At 35.0% G+C, this 17,290-nt stretch overlaps 1 protein-coding gene across 1 annotated transcript in view; it reads left to right on the top strand.

Moving 5' to 3' along the window:
• dysf (neuronal PAS domain protein dysfusion) overlaps positions 1–17,290 on the top strand; it is a 92,091-nt gene that overhangs the window by 65,532 nt on the left and 9,269 nt on the right. The window contains exons 5-6 of the mRNA XM_089092860.1: positions 8,324–8,477; positions 15,478–15,914. Of these exons, the coding sequence (XP_088948986.1) occupies positions 8,324–8,477; positions 15,478–15,914 (591 nt within the window). The remainder of the gene's footprint in view (positions 1–8,323; positions 8,478–15,477; positions 15,915–17,290) is intronic.

The raw sequence follows: 17,290 nt of genomic DNA, 5'->3' as shown, positions 1-17,290 counted from the left end.
GACACATACAGACCAAAAGATTCAAACGCCCCAAAGAGACACACATAGCCCAAAGAGGCACATACGACTCCTAAGAGACACAAACAGACAAAAGAAAGACACACAGACCAAAATGACTCAAACAGCTCAAAGAGACACACATAGCCCAAAGAAACACAAACAGGCCAAAGAGACAGAAGCCCAAAGAGACAAACACAGCCCAAAAAAGACTCAAACAGCCCAAAGAGACACAAACAGATCAAAAAGACTCAAACAGTCCATCTAGACACACAGCCCAAAGAGACGCACAAAGCCCAAAGAAACACACACAGCCCAAAGAGACACAGACAGCCCAAAGAGACAAACACAGACCAAAAAGACTCAAACAGCCCAAAGAGACACAAACAGACCAAAAAGACTCAAACAGCTCAAAGAGACACACAGCCCAAAGAGACACACACAGTCTCAAGAGACACAAACAGCTCAAAGAGACACAGACAGGCCAAAGAGAAACACAACCCAAAGAGACAAACACAGACCTAAAAGACTCAAACAGCCCAAAGAGACACATACAGACCGAAGAGAGACGCAAAGCCCAAAACGACACAAACAGCCAAAAGAGGCACACACAGACCATAAAGATTCAAACTGTCCCAAAGAGACGCACATCAAAAAGAGACAAACACTGCCCAACGATATACTCACAGGATAAATAGACATACACAGAGCGCGAAGAGACACATAAAGCCCAAAGAGACGCACACACAGCCCAAAGAGACAGACCACGCCCATAGCCCATACAGACACATACAGTCCAAAAGATTCAAACGCCCAAAAGAGACACACATAGCTCCAAAGAGACACACACGAGCCCTAAGAGACACAAAAAGCCAAAATAAAGACACACAGACCAAAATGATTCAAACAGTCCAAAGAGAAACATACAGCTCAAAGAGATGCACACGGCCCAAAGAGACGCACACATCCAACAGAGACATACATAGCTCAAAACGACACAAAAAGCTAAAAGAGACACACACAGACCAAAAAGATTCAAACTGCTCAAAGATACACACAGCCTAAATAGGCACACACAGCCCAAAGAGACACACACACAGGCTAATGATATACGAACAGCCCGAATAGACAAAAAAACGCCCATACAGACACATACAGACCAAACCATTCAAACTCCCCAAAGAGACACACATAGCCCAAAGAGACAAACACGTCCCCTAACTCTCCAAAACATCACTTGTGTCTTCTACAGTGCATCACTCGCCCCTCTCCTCCACTTCACACATCCCATTACTCCTTTTTTTGCACATGTTCATCAAACGTTTTCACTGTACCCCCCCCCCCTTTAACTGAACTCTCGTGCATCTCAACCCTCCATGCAGTCCATCTCCCTCAAAACACTTTTCAGCCATTTCTTGTTAATTTTTTTTTATTTAAAACTATTTTAAATTGACAATACTCTCCAGAACATTACTTGTGTATTATACTGTACACTATCACTCCATCTCCTCCAAATCGCAAATCCCCCCTCGTTCAACTGAATCCCTCCATGTAACTGAACCCCTGTATAACCGAAACCCTGTACAGCTAAGCCCCCGTGCTACTGAACTCTCGTACTACTGAACCTTCGTGTAACTCAATCCAATTTAACTAAACCCCCCGGGGAACGTTAGATCCTATTTAAATTGACAATACTCTCCAAAACATCACTTGTGTATTATACAGTGCATAACCGCCCCCTCTCCTCCAATTCGCAAATCCCATTGCTCCTTTTTTTTGCAAATTTTAATTAACCATTTCCGATTCGTCGTTAGGCATTTTTCAAATTTATAAAAATATACTTCAGTTAACAGCTCATTGGGGTTACCTTAACTGTTAATAAGTTTAATACTTTTTTTTTCTCCACTGATACAATCAATCACTAATTAATATCGTTCATTGTTTAAGTAAATTAAGTTATCTCTTGCCCTACAGAAATGAGGGAACAAACCAATTTTTTTGTCTGCTTTTCAAAATGATCGTATTTGGAAATCTGTCATTTAACACTAAGAAGTAAATTGAGTAACCCTTTCACAATAACAATAGGCTTAGCAGCGATTAAATCTCATTGTCGGCGACAATTCAATCAGAGTTGTTCAAATGGAATACCTTTTCGCAAATTGAGTTAGCTTCTATTTCATAGAAAAAATATTTGAATTGCTTTTATTCAAATCACCTATCAAGTTATCAAAAAACTTCTCCGTTAAAACTCGAAACAAGACGCGCTGGTTTTATAATACAGGTTTAATTAATTGCATAAACCTCTTGGCAAATGTGTAATGACCTCCAGAATAGGACTACCTGAAAAACCTATTTGGTACAGGGGCACCACGTAAAGGCCCAGAATAGACTAGGAAATTGCTTTACATGTACGCAAATAACATGAAAATTGCTATACCTGTACGCAAATTCAAAAGGCCAACTCTACTTATATATATATATATATATATATATATATATATATATATATATATATATATATATATATATATATATATATATATATATATATATATATATATATATATATATATATATATATATATATATATATATATTCTTTTTGAAGAAAATATATACATATATATTCTTTTTGGTGTTTTTTTTCTTTTTTTTCCTTTTTTTGTGGTTGATGTTTTGACAAATGAAAAATTAAACATTCTTAATGCATGTGGTTTTAAGTAAAATTCAATTGAAATTCAGGCCATTCAGAGGATTTGAGATAGATGAGGGGGTAGCCCAACTCTTACTTGTAAACCTTGAATAGTCTTGGGAGATCAAATTTTTGTTGAGTTGTTGTTGATTTTATAACAAAACGTACTCCTAGATATATATATAGTTTTCAGTAAAACGCAAATGACGCACTGAACTTTAGAAGGTTTAGGGGATAGTAGCCCTATTCCTGCTCATGGTAATTTTTATTCGTTTCCCCTCGCTTCAGGATTTATTTATTCATCTACAGGTAGTCTTTGATTCATGCTTAGCTCTCTATTGGCTCTATTTGAAGATTTTTGTTTTGTTCATGATGTGTGTTAAATAAAACTCTCTAATGTTTAGCATTATTGGCACAAAATGGTAGAAATGCCTCTTTGTTGGGGCATACTCGTTTTTGCTACTTAATAAGGGCACTAGAGCTTGCAGGCTCCGTTCGAACGAGTCTTCTCCCGATATTCTAGGACCATTGAATCGATAAGACTACCCTAAGGGGAAAAACAAAAAAACGCGCATCCCTGATCTTCCTTGTCTGAAAAACACAGAATTTCGCATTTTGGCAGATAGGGGTTTGAAACCTCTGAAACTCGAGGGGCTTGAAAATAGGATTTCTGATAAGCTGAATTTGACGGGGTTTTTCAATCAAGATCGCACGTCCTTTCTGGCGGTTTCTAATTTTTTTAGTGTATATATCGTTTTCAAAACTTTTTTTTAGAGTTTCGAATATTGCTCACACGAATCACTCCTCACTTACCGTTCAATGTTTGATTATTCAGTTTATTTCCGGTTCGTCTTGGGTTTCATTTATTCATATTATGTCCGTCCGTTTTAAGTTTGATTGGTTACATAACTTTAGTTCTGCCCGTCTCAGATTTTAATTTTTGCCTTTCTTTACTTTTCTTTGAAAAACCTCTTTTTTGCAAGCTGCTATTTTAAAATAAATTCTATGAAATTGCAACCACAAGGAAGTATGCAACTTGATAAAGCACAATAATGTTAAGAAAACCAAGAAAATATAAAACTAAATGTAAAAAATAATAATCAAGTATGTAAAGAAAGTAAAGCGGAATAGATTGGGAACTAAGGGAGAAAATAACGGAATAGGAATCAAGTGCTAGAAGACTTAACGAATTATAATTACCATACATCACGAAGAGCTAGGACATTCAAGACTTATTTTTAAATTCAAGCTTTCCAGAGTCTGTAAAATTATTTATAATTTAAGAGTTACTATCTTTTACGAGCGGCATATTTTGGAGCATTGAATATCCAATAATGTCGAGAACAAGAGAATGTAATCTATTGCTTTCAAAAAGTGAAATTTTTAAACTCAAATTTAGGAAAAAAAAGTGCATAGTGAGAACAATCATCGAAGCAATTCTAATAGAGAAAAAGTAACGGTCATTACCATTAACTGTGTACTCAAGTTTTCAGAGCAAATTCAATTTACATAATTTGAGAAGGGGATGAAAAACAGTCGAAGGAGTTTTTAGACTCCTTGGATTGTATCGTCGTGTTTTAATGTTTCGCCGCGTTTCGCAGACGTTTGTTTTGCCGTCAATATTTCACCGGATTCGCCGTGTTCAAAAACGCTTTTGTGTTTTCTATATACTATTGAGGATCGTATTTTGCAAGGAGAAACATTCTACTTTTTTTCTACAGGTCGTCTTATCAAACACCTTATCGTATAGGTTTAAAAAATGTCCAATCCGGGAGCGAATCATAAGTTTAACAAGATTTTACAAGAAAAAAACTATTTTTTTAAGATAGCAATACCTCTGTTACGAAACTAATTAACTCAAAAATGACTAGAGATGGAGAAGTAAATGTTGTAGTATAAGATATGATTTTTCTGAAAACTTTTGAATTTGGTATTTCAGTTGCCTTTGTATATCCCATGGGCAGATCTAGATCAAACTATTGGCGGGGAGGGGGGGGGGGATTGACAAGGGCACCAATAAGAAAAATCTTGGGGGAGGGGCAAAGTGACGAAGGTGCCAAAAATTGACCAAATTGACAAATTTATTCTAAAAACAAGAGTGAAAAACAGGAAAAGAGGGCGCCAGAAAAAATCATGGGTGGGGGGCAGGGCCCCCTGGCACCCTTGGATCTGCTAGCGGTATATCCATGTGATTGGATCTATTTATGACTGTACTTTGCAATGTAAACGCAAAGAGGGTCCATGACTTTTCAAAACTCCTCCCTTCTAGTGCCAAAAACGTCGTATTTTATTTATATCCTGCAATAATTGCATTTTTTTTTACAAAAAAAATTATCTTTGCTGATAACAGAGGTGAGGATTTAAGTTGAACTTAATTGGTATTTGTTGAGAAACCGATAAGTTCGCGAGCAGTGAATTTTAGCTAATACTAATGAAATAAAACAAAATAGGATGAAAGTATAATAGTTTATCAACAAAATTGGGCTATATATTCGCAGATTAGGGAGGGGGGGAGTGAAGCATAGCATATATTAAATACCTAACCTAACCTAACACAACCTAGGTACCTTTTATTCCCCCTAAACCTCAAAAAACTAAAGTTTAAATATAGTTCCCGGAGTGAGAAACCCTTTGCTTTTCTCATTACCCGGTACATGCCTATCTATTCTCGCAATACAATTCTCAAGGATTTACCGCTTTCTTAACAAGTACCACTTAATTTTGTTTAAAGACACAAAACAGAACTCCTGTATAAATGACCTAGATATTTATTGACTTAAGCACGATAACAATTACAAATAAAAGAGCACAAATTCGTTTAATACGTGATAGAATATGACGAGTCTATATTTAAAGGTATCCACAAAATGGCGTTAGGATTGCATCTGCTGTGCCTCATAGAATACGAATATTCATTCTTATATTTCAATCCTTATAGTTGCATTTCCCTATAATTCTTATTGTTCCATTTCTATATACTATAATCCTTATAGTTATACATTTCTTATACATCCTTATAGTTATACATCCTTGTAGTATACATACATAGTTATATCCTTGTAGTATACATGTAGTTATACATCCTTATAGTTATATCCTTATAGTTATACATTTCTATATACTATAATCCTTATAATTGCATTTCAACTATTTGTTGCTTATAGATTATAGTTGCATTTTAATCCTTATAGTTGCGAACTCCCTTAACGCTCCGCCGCGATTACTTTAATTAAACCTCGTTTGAAGTTTCTTGTACAAACATACGACTAATTAAAAAATTTTAGTGAATATTCAAATCTTACTAAAAATTTTAATTGCAATCGAAAAGTAAAGTTCAACGCCAAAAAGCTTTAAAACTTACCAGATATTACTACGACTAGTTCATAATAATTATATCAATCAATTAAAAACAATCAATTAAAAATAATATATCAATTAAAAACAAAGAAAATTAATTTCAAAAACATGTTCCTGAAATAACTTTTTAAAGAAAACTGTGGAGATATTAAAACGTAAATTGTAGAAAGTTGTGTGTGTGTGTCTATTTGTTATTCCAGCCAATTTGCAACTAAACTATTCAAGCTAAAAATGTGAAATTGTTGTCGAAAAAATCAGGAACCATAAAGATATAAAAAAAAGCTATACAAAATGAACTACAGAAACCGGAAATTAGACGTCATAATAATAAGCGTCAGAAGATCAAAGCCTAGAGCAGTCGGAGGGAGGTGACAAAAAGCCAAAACTATTCTAGCTAACAATACAAATTAGTCGCTTCTTTCCCTAATATATATATATATATATATATATATATATATATATATATATATATAGTACAATCAGAATCCTGATCTCGCGCTCCTTCTAAGCTCAGCTCAACCACCCAATTTTTACTGTTCCTCGTATCATATGCATGAATTTCACAGTTAGTACGGTAAATATCATGCAAAATACTTGGGACTAGATTATGCACGCACTGGAAGACAAAAACCGCTGCTTGATAGTCACGTAGTTGACCCCCATTTTGAGCTTAAATCCCTGAAGCAAGCGTTTGTATCGTTCATATCTTTCTCATAGTTGCCTATGATCCTCACTGCTTTGTTTTGAAGAATTTGAACTCTCTTGAAGTTGCTGTAAAAGTTGCTTCTCCAGATCAGATAACCTTGTGATATGTATGGATAGACAATGGAGTGGTAAATGATCAGTAGAATCCCCTTTGGCAAAAAATGCTGAAGTCTACGGAGCATCCCAATTCCTCTTGCAATTTTGGCAGAAATAACATCACTGTGATGCTTCCATGAAAGCCTTGAGTCTATCAAAATCCCAGGTAACGTACACTATTAACTTGCTGCACCGGCTTCCCAGATAGCATAACTAGACCGCTAGCGTCAACAGGTGTGCCTACTCTGCAGAAATTCATTAGGAAAGTTTGTTTTATGTTGACACACAGTAAAATGAGGTTCATATAAATATCCAGTCTTCTTAGCACATCATTAGCTTTCAACACCAGATCTTCAATTGATCTCGCACAGACTGTCAAAGCTGTATCATCAGCAAACGTAGTAGCATAGATGTCTTGAAGATAAAAGCGCACCGCGTTGACGTACACAAGATAAAGCAGGGGACCTATATCGAGCCTTGCGGTACTCCACATTAAATGGATAAGAAGACGAAGCTACACAATTTAGCACTACACGCAGGGATCTTCCATAAAGATAACTATCTAACCACAGAAGGAAGGTGCCACGAATTCCCATACACTTCAGTCTGTCAAGCAAGATCTTGAAATCTATAGTATCGCATGCCTTTCTAATATCAATGAAAATCAACATAGGCAAATAGCCTTTATCCAACGCACCACTTACGCACTCCACCAAATGCTGCAAGGCATGCGTTGTTAAGTGTCCCTTACGAAATCTAAACTGAGTCTCACTGAGTAAAATATTCACCTGGAGAAAATCATAGAGGCGTAAATAATTTTTGCCGTCTTATAGAGCTTGTACAATTTCGGTATTTTCATAATTGCGTTTTACTCATGTGCTGCTGCTCATGTGGCATGTGCTGCTCAGAAGCAGTATTAATAACTGTAATCTTGTGGCTGGTGTATTTGGTTGAGATTTTGATTGGGCTGTGTATCAAAATATACTTAAGAACCTTCTCCACAAATAAGTACGCAAGTAAAGACACTAACGCACACCTACGGATGCCCTCACATATGGACGTGCGGACACACACATATACGAACAGAAGCAACCATAGGCGCATTAAAAAACTCACATAGCATAGACAAGACGTAGACGGAAAAATCCAAACCCAAACACATACAAATTCATACAAACACAGAGGTACAAATGCGCACACCCACAAATGCGTACAAACACACATTTTCTGTCCGATAGGTAATTGATACAACAAAACTGTAACAGAAGTGTATCTTCTTTGTCATCAGCCTTTCTGTTATTTATTATGAAACTAATGATGTGGCAACGGAGAAAACTATTTAGTTTTTCTGTTTGTTAATTATATGCCTGCCTTTTTATCTTAATGAAGGAATAGTAGCTTTGTCGACCTTATCTACTGACGGCGCTTCACTGGACATAATGACGGGAAACAAAAGTGCTATTTTAAATTTTTCAGTAACGAGATCAGATCAAGAACGTTCTAGTGTCCTCTTAGCAAGAATGCAGAGAAATGATGGGCTTTGGATATGGGTTCATTGCGTTTTACATGTCGTCGATGGCCACCAATCTTCAGATCAATCTATCATCATCGCAACGTGTCAGGTTCTTTCGTAAGTATCATTTGATCAATACAAATACTATCTACCGTAAAATATTTTTTTCTCTTTTAGTAATTAATCTATGTGGGTCTTATCTAATTTAAGTGAACTAAAATATTTTCAAATTATGAGATTAGATTTACTTAATTAAAAAATCAATCTCTTTAATTTGAATATTTTAACGATTTGACGTATTTGTTCGAAAATTTTTGAAAATTTTTATTGCAAGTTAAACAGTACTACGATTTAAACTAAAACCTATTCAATCATATTTTATAAAGGTCCATTAAATTTGTCAATTATAAGCCCAAGATTACAAAAACTAGCCCCAGGGTGGCCGAAAGCCAAGACTGGGCCCTTGTGACTAATTTCCTTCTGGACTTGCCCAGCCCTTTTCTCTTTTAGTCAATACCAAAGCAATGGCAATGAAAAATGTAGCATTGGATGCAGGGTTGCCATTCCACTTGAATGAAATTCAATTTAAGGGACCCAAATTACTATTTGCCGATATCTTCGAAGAGAAGTCACAGGTGTTGCACGTCCTGTGAATGTCCGCTGAATGTTGAATGTTGTGAATGTGCACGTCCGCTCAATGTTGAAAAGAGTGAAGTTGTTATTTTAAAAAAAGGAAAGTAACTGGCAAAGATAATTATAAATATTAAATTTAATAATAAGGAACTGAAAGTGAGTAAAAGAAAAAAATATTTAGGATTTGTTTTATCAGAAAATGGAAGTTTAAAGAGTCATGTTGAAGAAATAATTAAAAAAGGCAAAGTGGCCATGTCTGCAATTTTTAGAAATCCAACGATAATCGGAATTAAAAAATCTAAAAATGCATAAAAGAATATTTAATAAAAAAAAATTTACCTGTAATAGAATATGGAGCAGAAATTTGGGGCGGAGAAGCGGTAAAGACGTTGGAGTCCCTCCAGCTCCAGTATTATAAAAGACTGTTTGGGTTATATCCGACAACTCATTCACAGATTCTGAAAGGTGATATGGGCCTGTTTTCGTTAAAACTACGTAGGTCTATTTTGATGCTTAGATTTTGGTTGAAGCTCATTAGGTGTAATAAAGATAGACTAGTTAGAGCAGCTTATTATCAGATGTTGAGTTACGGTTCGAAAACGTCGTGGCCATCCCAAATTAGGTCATTACTAGAAAGAGTGGGAATGCCTTACTTATGGAATGATGGTCTCGGTTCCCGTGATCTACCAACAGATTTATAAAGTCAGGTACGATTTATCTTAGAGGGTGAAGAAATTCTGTAATGGCAAAAGCTGGTTTTAAATTCTACTACATTGACTCATTATAATCAGGCTAAACCTACTTTTGGAGAGGAAATTTATTTTAAATTTAATTTACCGGCTATGATTTTATGTCGATGGATTCACCTTAGGGCGAATTGCCTTCCAATCCAGAGCAGGTAAATGGTTTTCGACAGGAGGATAGTTGATCCTAAAGGTCAGTATGTGTGTCCTCTTTGTAAAGATGAGGACGAAGATTTGGACCGTTTTCTCGGAAAGTACCCGGTGCTTTCTGATTTAAGGGAAAAATACTTACATGGGATTGTTTTGCTGCTTCCTGGTATTTTACAAAGTAGTAATCCAACCACAATATTTCGTATTGGTGTGTACATAGAGAAAAGCTTAGAAAGAAGAAAAAGTTTTAACAGTTAATTGTTATTTATTATATGGAATACATTTATTTTCTCGATAAACTACCGTTAGGTATTTTTTGCTATGTATCGTGTTCAGGGGCGGATCCAGGATTTTTTTAGGGGGAAGGGGCGCAAAATAGGTTGATCCAATAAAGATTTTTTAAGGTGGGGGGACGCTAAATAGGTTGATCCGGTAAACTTGCGTTAGGAGCAAGTTTAATTAACGCAAACTTGAATTACTTAAGTAAATTACACTACTTTAGACTACTCTAGGGGGGTGCCCCCTCCCCCCCCCCCTCTGGATCCACCACTGATCATGTTTCTATGTGTTTCGTAATTTTTTCTGTTGTGATTTCTTTATCTTTCCTAAATTTTTGTGTGTATTTGGTTCTTGGGCTTTGGAAATACATTATCTATCCATCTATCTATGCTGCTGCAAAGCAGTGATAAAACTGAAGACATATCCCTCTTCTTCCCTTGCCACAGTGTGTTTGAAAACAGAGCATAAATTAAAAAGTAAAAAAAAAAAAAATCAAATCTGCAATATTCTGGAAAAATCATAAGTTCTAAGAAGAATTGAAAATTTTCGACGTTTCAGAGAGGGACGTGCTCCCCCCCCCCGCCACATAAGCAACGCTTTAAAAATACGAGATAGTACAAATCTTATACAAATTAGTAAGTCTTATTGTAATTTCATGGCACTCTTCTGCAGTTTTGTTTTCGGGATGTAGGCTATAGCCTACAGCTATACACACTTATCTATACGATCTACTACATTTATCTCGCAAGCCCAATATAAAAAAGCCCATAAGCATAGCAATAAGATAAGATTTATACAAAATTAGTTAATCGTGCATTAAATACGTGGTACTAATCAAACAGTTCGTGGTAACAGACTGTAAGTAAGGAGCGACCCGGCTCAATAGTAATTGAAACTCTAAAAAGCGGAGCTTTGATACCAATAAATACACCAAAAGAATCATATTTTTATGCTGATTGGAAATATATAAGGTTCATCGAGTTTAGTCATACCCATCAAAAGTTACACGCCCGAGAAAATTTGCCTTATTTTCGAAAAAAGGGGGAAACGCCCCCTAAAAGTCATAGAACTTAAATGAAAATCACGCCATCAGATTCAACGTATCAGAGAACCCTACTATAGAAATTTCAAGCTCCTTTCTGCAAAAATGTGGAATTTTGTATTTTTTGCCAGAAGAAAGATCACGGAAGCGTGTTTATTTGTTTGTTTTTGTCAGGGGTGATCGTATCGACCCAGTGGCCCTATAATATCGCGGGAGGGCTAATTCTAAGGGCAATTAAAATTTCTAGTGCTCTTTTTCATTGGCAAAAAATGGAGGGCAACTAGGCCCCCTTCCACTCTCAATTTTTCCCAAAATCACCCGATCAAAATTTTGAAACATCCATTTTGATCGGAATAGTAAAAAAACACAATAACGACGTTTTTGAGGATAATTTAATCCCCCACAGTCTCTGGGGAAAGAGCTGCAAGTTATGAATTTTTCCCAATGTTTACATATAGTATTGGTCATTGGGAAGTATACAGAAGTTTTCAGGGGGAATTTTGTCTGGTAGTTGGTGGGAGGGTGGGTCGGGAGCTACGTGGGAGGATCTTTTCATGGAGGAATCGTTCATTGGGGAACGTACATTGCTATGAATGGGGGGCCGGATTTCCCAGTGTTATTATAAAAAACGATCAGAAATTAAATAATAAAAAAAACAACAATTTTTTCAACTGAAAGTAAGGAGCAACATCAAAATTTAACTAACAGAAATTATTACGTATATGATTGGGTTCGCCCCCTATTCATAACCTCGCTCTTTACGCTAAAGTTGTTTTTTGTACTTTCGTCGGAGCTATTTATTCTAATTAACGACCTTTGTGAGTAAGGGGTTATTCTCAAAGAATTGGAACAAAATTTCAATTTTAGCGTAAAGATTGAGGTATTGACTAGGGGTGAACCCCTAATATACGTAATAAAAATATACGTAGGCTATATATAAGTTAGTTACGTAAGTTACGTCAGAATAAAATTTCGAAAAAGCCATTTAGCCAGAAAAAGTAAAATTAATATGCAAATTTTGTTTTAATCATTCATGTATGGTGAGTCAAAATCAAAGCTGCAATAATTCAAAAACGTTCAGAAATTAAATAAAAAACAAGTTTTTTTAACTGAAAGTAAGGAGCGACATTAAAACGCTTCACTCTTTACGCTAAAGTTTGACTCTTTCTCACAACTTTATTTTTTAAAACAATAAAAAACTTTAGCGTAAAGAGCAAGGCGTTGAGGAGGGAACAGCCCCATTCATATACCGAATAATTTCTGTTCGTTTTAAGTTTTAATGTCGCTCCTTACTTTCAGTTAAAAAAAAGTTGGTTTTTATTTAATCCCCCAAAGGCTTATATGCCTCTAAAGGAGGGGAAAAACAAACAATTCAACTAAGCATTAAATCAAAAGAAAAAAAATATAGAAAAAAGATTGTGATTAAAGCATCTCACCAAAAAAAATATGAATAGAACAGAAAAAGTTAAATACATTATATTTTTGTGTAAATAAATTAAAACAAAAAGTCAATTAAAAACAAAAAGGAAAAAAGGAAAAAAAACAAAAAGTCTAGTCAATTAAAAACGAAAAGGAGATAGAAAAGTAAAGAAAAGAAGAACAAAATCATCTAAGAAGAAAAAATATTTTTATAGCTTTTTTGAATGAGTTAAGCAAGGGGCACCTTCGAGATGATTCAGGCATCTTATTCTATAAAATATGATTTGCCACTTTAAAATCCGAGCTTATGGGGGGAGTAAAAATAATTTGAATGCCATTTATCAAACAATTCGTAATAACGAACTGTAAGTAAGGAGCGACATGGCTCAATAGTAACCAAAACTCTAAAAAAACAAATTGTTTTATATCAATAGATAAATTACATCAAAACAATTGGCTTTTTTATGTTGATTCCAAATATATAAGATTCATTTAGTTTAGTGTTACTCATCAAAAGTTTTATGGGGATTAAGAGGTTGGGACAGTTTTTGGGCACAGGTATTGCACATACCTGTGCCATACAGGCACGTACGCAGGATTTTGTTTCATGGGGGGGGCCATATCCTTCAAACCCATTATTCTGTGAGAAAAATCAGAAAATTATGGGAAAATGAAAAAATACACCTGTGCCAAAAAACTGTCCCAACCTCTTAAGCACGTATATTTATATATTAGTTTGGATTTAAGGCTGCGTCTTTGTTTATAATTTTTCTTTTGTTATATTTTTGTATTCACCCTGGCTCGTAAAGGTTTCAACTGTTAATAAAAATTAAATAATATCGTAATATACAGGAGCATATATGGTTTTTCGATAAACCTTAATTTATATGGATCTAAAAAGTGCAACTTTCGGAATAGGCAAACAAAGTTTGGTCTCAGCCGTCTCAATTATGTAGCATACTTTTAACTCAAGAAGTAAGTAATTATTTTATAAAGATATTACCAAATTAGCGAACATAATACGCTGGAACATGTACTAGTGCTACCACTAATAACTCATTGCAAAACCAAGTCACTCGAGGCCAACACAGCTAGGCACGCTCCTCCTCCATCCCAATCTATTCAAATCTACTCTCTTCACGCACCCCGAAGAAGCTTCATTTTCCTTTAAATCCGTTCTTACGAAATCTTCCAACCTCATTAGGGGCCAACCAGAATTTTGTTTGGCCCTAGATGGATAGCCGAAAAGGACGATTTTTGCCAATCTGTCATCTTTCATCCGCAAAACGTGTCCTAGCCACCCCAGCCTTTCTCTCATTATAGCCCTAGAAAAGGAAATAGGACAATATTTTCGTACAGCTTACAATTTGAAATACGGCCAGCAGGGTCGTATCCAGGATTTTTTTTTTTCGGGGGTGTTTTACAAAAATATTTTTTCCGACATTAAAAAAAAAAAAAAAAAAAATCAAAAACGGATCAAATTTTTTTATATTCATTTTTGTCACTTTTTTTACGAGTTGGAAAAACATTTCGGTTGCCCCCCCCCCCTGATTGCGGCCTTAACGGCCGGTCAAATGAGTACTTAAAACGATTCATAGACAATAAATCAATTAACTCTTTTTTTTCAATTAATTATAATTCAAGTAGATCTAAAAAGTGCAACTAGCGGAATAGATGCATCATGTCTTGGATTTCATAGCAACAAGAGATGCTCGTTAAGAAGCACAATCGATCACACTTTTTCTGCTATTTAATAGACGCTTAATCATTGTATTTTTAAAAATATAGAATGCTCACAAGTAAGAGGCGCATACGCCTTTTACTTTTTAGAAATGCAATTATACCTTTGATCCAAACTAAGACAGCTATTGTAGGCGGGTTTAAAATAAGTCGATTTTTCTAAATATACACTTCGAAGAAACATATGTTTAAAGTTTTGCTACTTTGATCGAGTTCTGTTTGTCTAGAAAGTCTAGATCTCAATGCGCTAAGTGCATAAGTACTCAAAATGATTAAATGCTTAAAAATCCTCAAATGCTAAAGGCTTTAAAAAGAATCTTAACACGGTTGGAAAAGTAGAACTATCAGGAATAAGATCAAGAGCGCCATCTAAGCGGTTGATGATTTTGAAAGCCTTAGCATAGAACTGCTGGAATAGGACCGAACTAACAATAAGGAATACCACCTACCTGGAGGGGGGGGGACAATTGAAGAAACTGTTAGGGGGTAAAGAATTTTTTCTCAATGCGTTTACTAAAGACATCAAAAGTATAAAGGTCAAAAGTATACTTTAATTTCGCATTGTTTTTCGTCTGTGACGTATTTTCGTAAATCAATCCTTCTATTCTATGTCAAAAAAGAAAATTAAATAGCCCAGCTTTGCAAACATGATTGGTTTTCATGCGTGGCTCTGTGGAACCTTAAGCGAGCAAAAAGAAGGAAATTTTTTGAGTAATATTTTTTGTTTGTTTTACAAGCAAACTCTCTATTTCTCTGCGCTATAGCTAAGCATTCTTATTATTTGTTATAATTTATTTGATATTAGTGTCATTAATTTAAGTGATACTCTTCTTGTTATTAGTTTTGTGATCATATTTTAATTAGTTAGATAATCATACGGTAGAAATATTTAAAAAACGGGTTATTAATATAATGCTTGGTTCTACTTAATTATTATTACTAATGGCCCAAAAAGAACTGACCTACAAAATAAAATTTGACAAAACACTTGATATACCAGTAAAAGAAAAGTTATTGTGATCTTTAAGAAGTTCACATGCTATTCCAAAATTTCGAAGGATATTTTTCCTTCATAGCTCTTTCTAACTCGTTATTGATCTTTTCTTTCTAGAAATGAAGAAGCAGAAATAATGAAGAATCATCGATGGATTTATCGCTATTATTCTACAGAAACTCGACTACGCTACGGACCAGCAACTGATTCGAATGAATTTGAAGGGGGGTCAGAACTAAGCAGTTCTCCCCAACCAAGTGCTTTTCACTCTCCGGCTTTATCGTCAACTCAATATCAACTACCAGATACTGAATTAGTTCGAAGTGTGTATAGCCCAGATATTCGCCGGATAGCACCCCCAGATTTATACGAATCTTATATAAAAAGAGAGTATCTACTGGCTGATACTGAGATTTCAAGGACTATAGACTATTCCGTTAAATATGAACCATATCCAAATGAAAGAGAACCTAGAAATAATAATGATAAATATTATAACATTACAAGTGATACCGGTGCGATTATTACGGAATTGCCATATGTTCGCAGACGAGGTATTTATTTTAATTCTAATTATTAGTCGTTGCTTATTACGTTCATAAGTACCATATTAACGTTATTCTGTTGTATTAAGCATAAAGAACGTATTTCTAACGTGTTTCTATAATAAAAAACGCTAACATAAAAGGTGTATAGAATACGCTGGTATATTTTAAAAAACACTATATATTCGCCAATCCGACCAGCCTCGCTGGCGGAATAAGTTTTATTACCGATACGAAATGATTTTTCTTATGATGGTATTCAAGCAAATACCAGCAGTAAAAAAAACTTTGTTTAAAAAACTTTGTTCTTTTAAAATTTTTCAATAAAAAGTAGGCCTAAAGCCCTCCATTAAACCAAGAATGAGCAAAAATAAAGTCAAATAATCTTCCAAGCTTAAAACTATCACAAATCACTATCAATAAATAAATGAAACTTGAAACGAACCGAAATTACAATTAATAGCCGAGACAAACTCAAAACGAGCCAAAGTTAACATGAGTAGATCTGATAACCCTCATGCCTTCTCAAGACCACCATAATTTGTGCTTTACTAAAAAAAAAAGAAAAAAAAAAAAAGACTGTGGATTGTCAGTGTAATTGCCATGCACCGACATTTCTTCCTTAAGCTTTTTTAAGCTTTTGATAATTTTTTTATTATGAAAAAAAGAAAGGCGAAAACATTTCAAACGTATTTTGTTTTCAGTAAAGCACAAATTGTGTTTTGGACTTGAGAAGGGATAGGGGTTTTCAGTCCTACTCATGTTAATTTTTGCTCGTTTTGAGTTTGATTCGGCTATTTATTTTAATTTCTGTTCGTTTTGAGTTTCGTTTATTTATTGATAGTGACAGTTTTACGATGCGAAAATTATTTGACTTTATTTTTGCTCATTCTTGGCTTAATGGAGCTCTTAATTTTCTTTGGAAAACTTTTCTTGCGGAAAAGTCTTTAAATTAATTTATGTTCGATTTTTATTGACATAGTCTTTTTCATGGAAAAAATAATATTTTATATCTTTTCAGTTTTCTTATATAAGAAAACATAGTATGTTTGGATTATCTTATCTCAAAGTTTTGATTGGAGGCGTTTTGGGAAAGGGTGAGCATGGAAGGAGGGGGGGGGGTAGTTGCCCTCCAATCACTTTCGAGCACTAGCCCTTTCAATTTCCGATCGAATGAGCTCTTTTCGAAGTATCTACGACAACACATGGCCATCTCAAAATTTCTATCAGAGGCATGTCGGGAAAATGCGAGATTGGGGGGGGAAGGTATCCAACCTCCAATCACACTGAATCTTAAAAAGTGCACTAGAACATCTTATTTCCAATCAAAAGAGCCCATTCCGGAGTTTTTACAATCACCCTTTGGAGGACCTTATATGCCACCA

Source organism: Artemia sp. Qi Xiang Cuo, chromosome 8, assembly GCF_049724085.1.
Source record: "Artemia sp. Qi Xiang Cuo chromosome 8, ASM4972408v1, whole genome shotgun sequence".
NCBI classification, from domain to species: domain Eukaryota; kingdom Metazoa; phylum Arthropoda; class Branchiopoda; order Anostraca; family Artemiidae; genus Artemia; species Artemia sp. Qi Xiang Cuo.
This window is presented reverse-complemented; position numbering and strand designations above follow the sequence as displayed.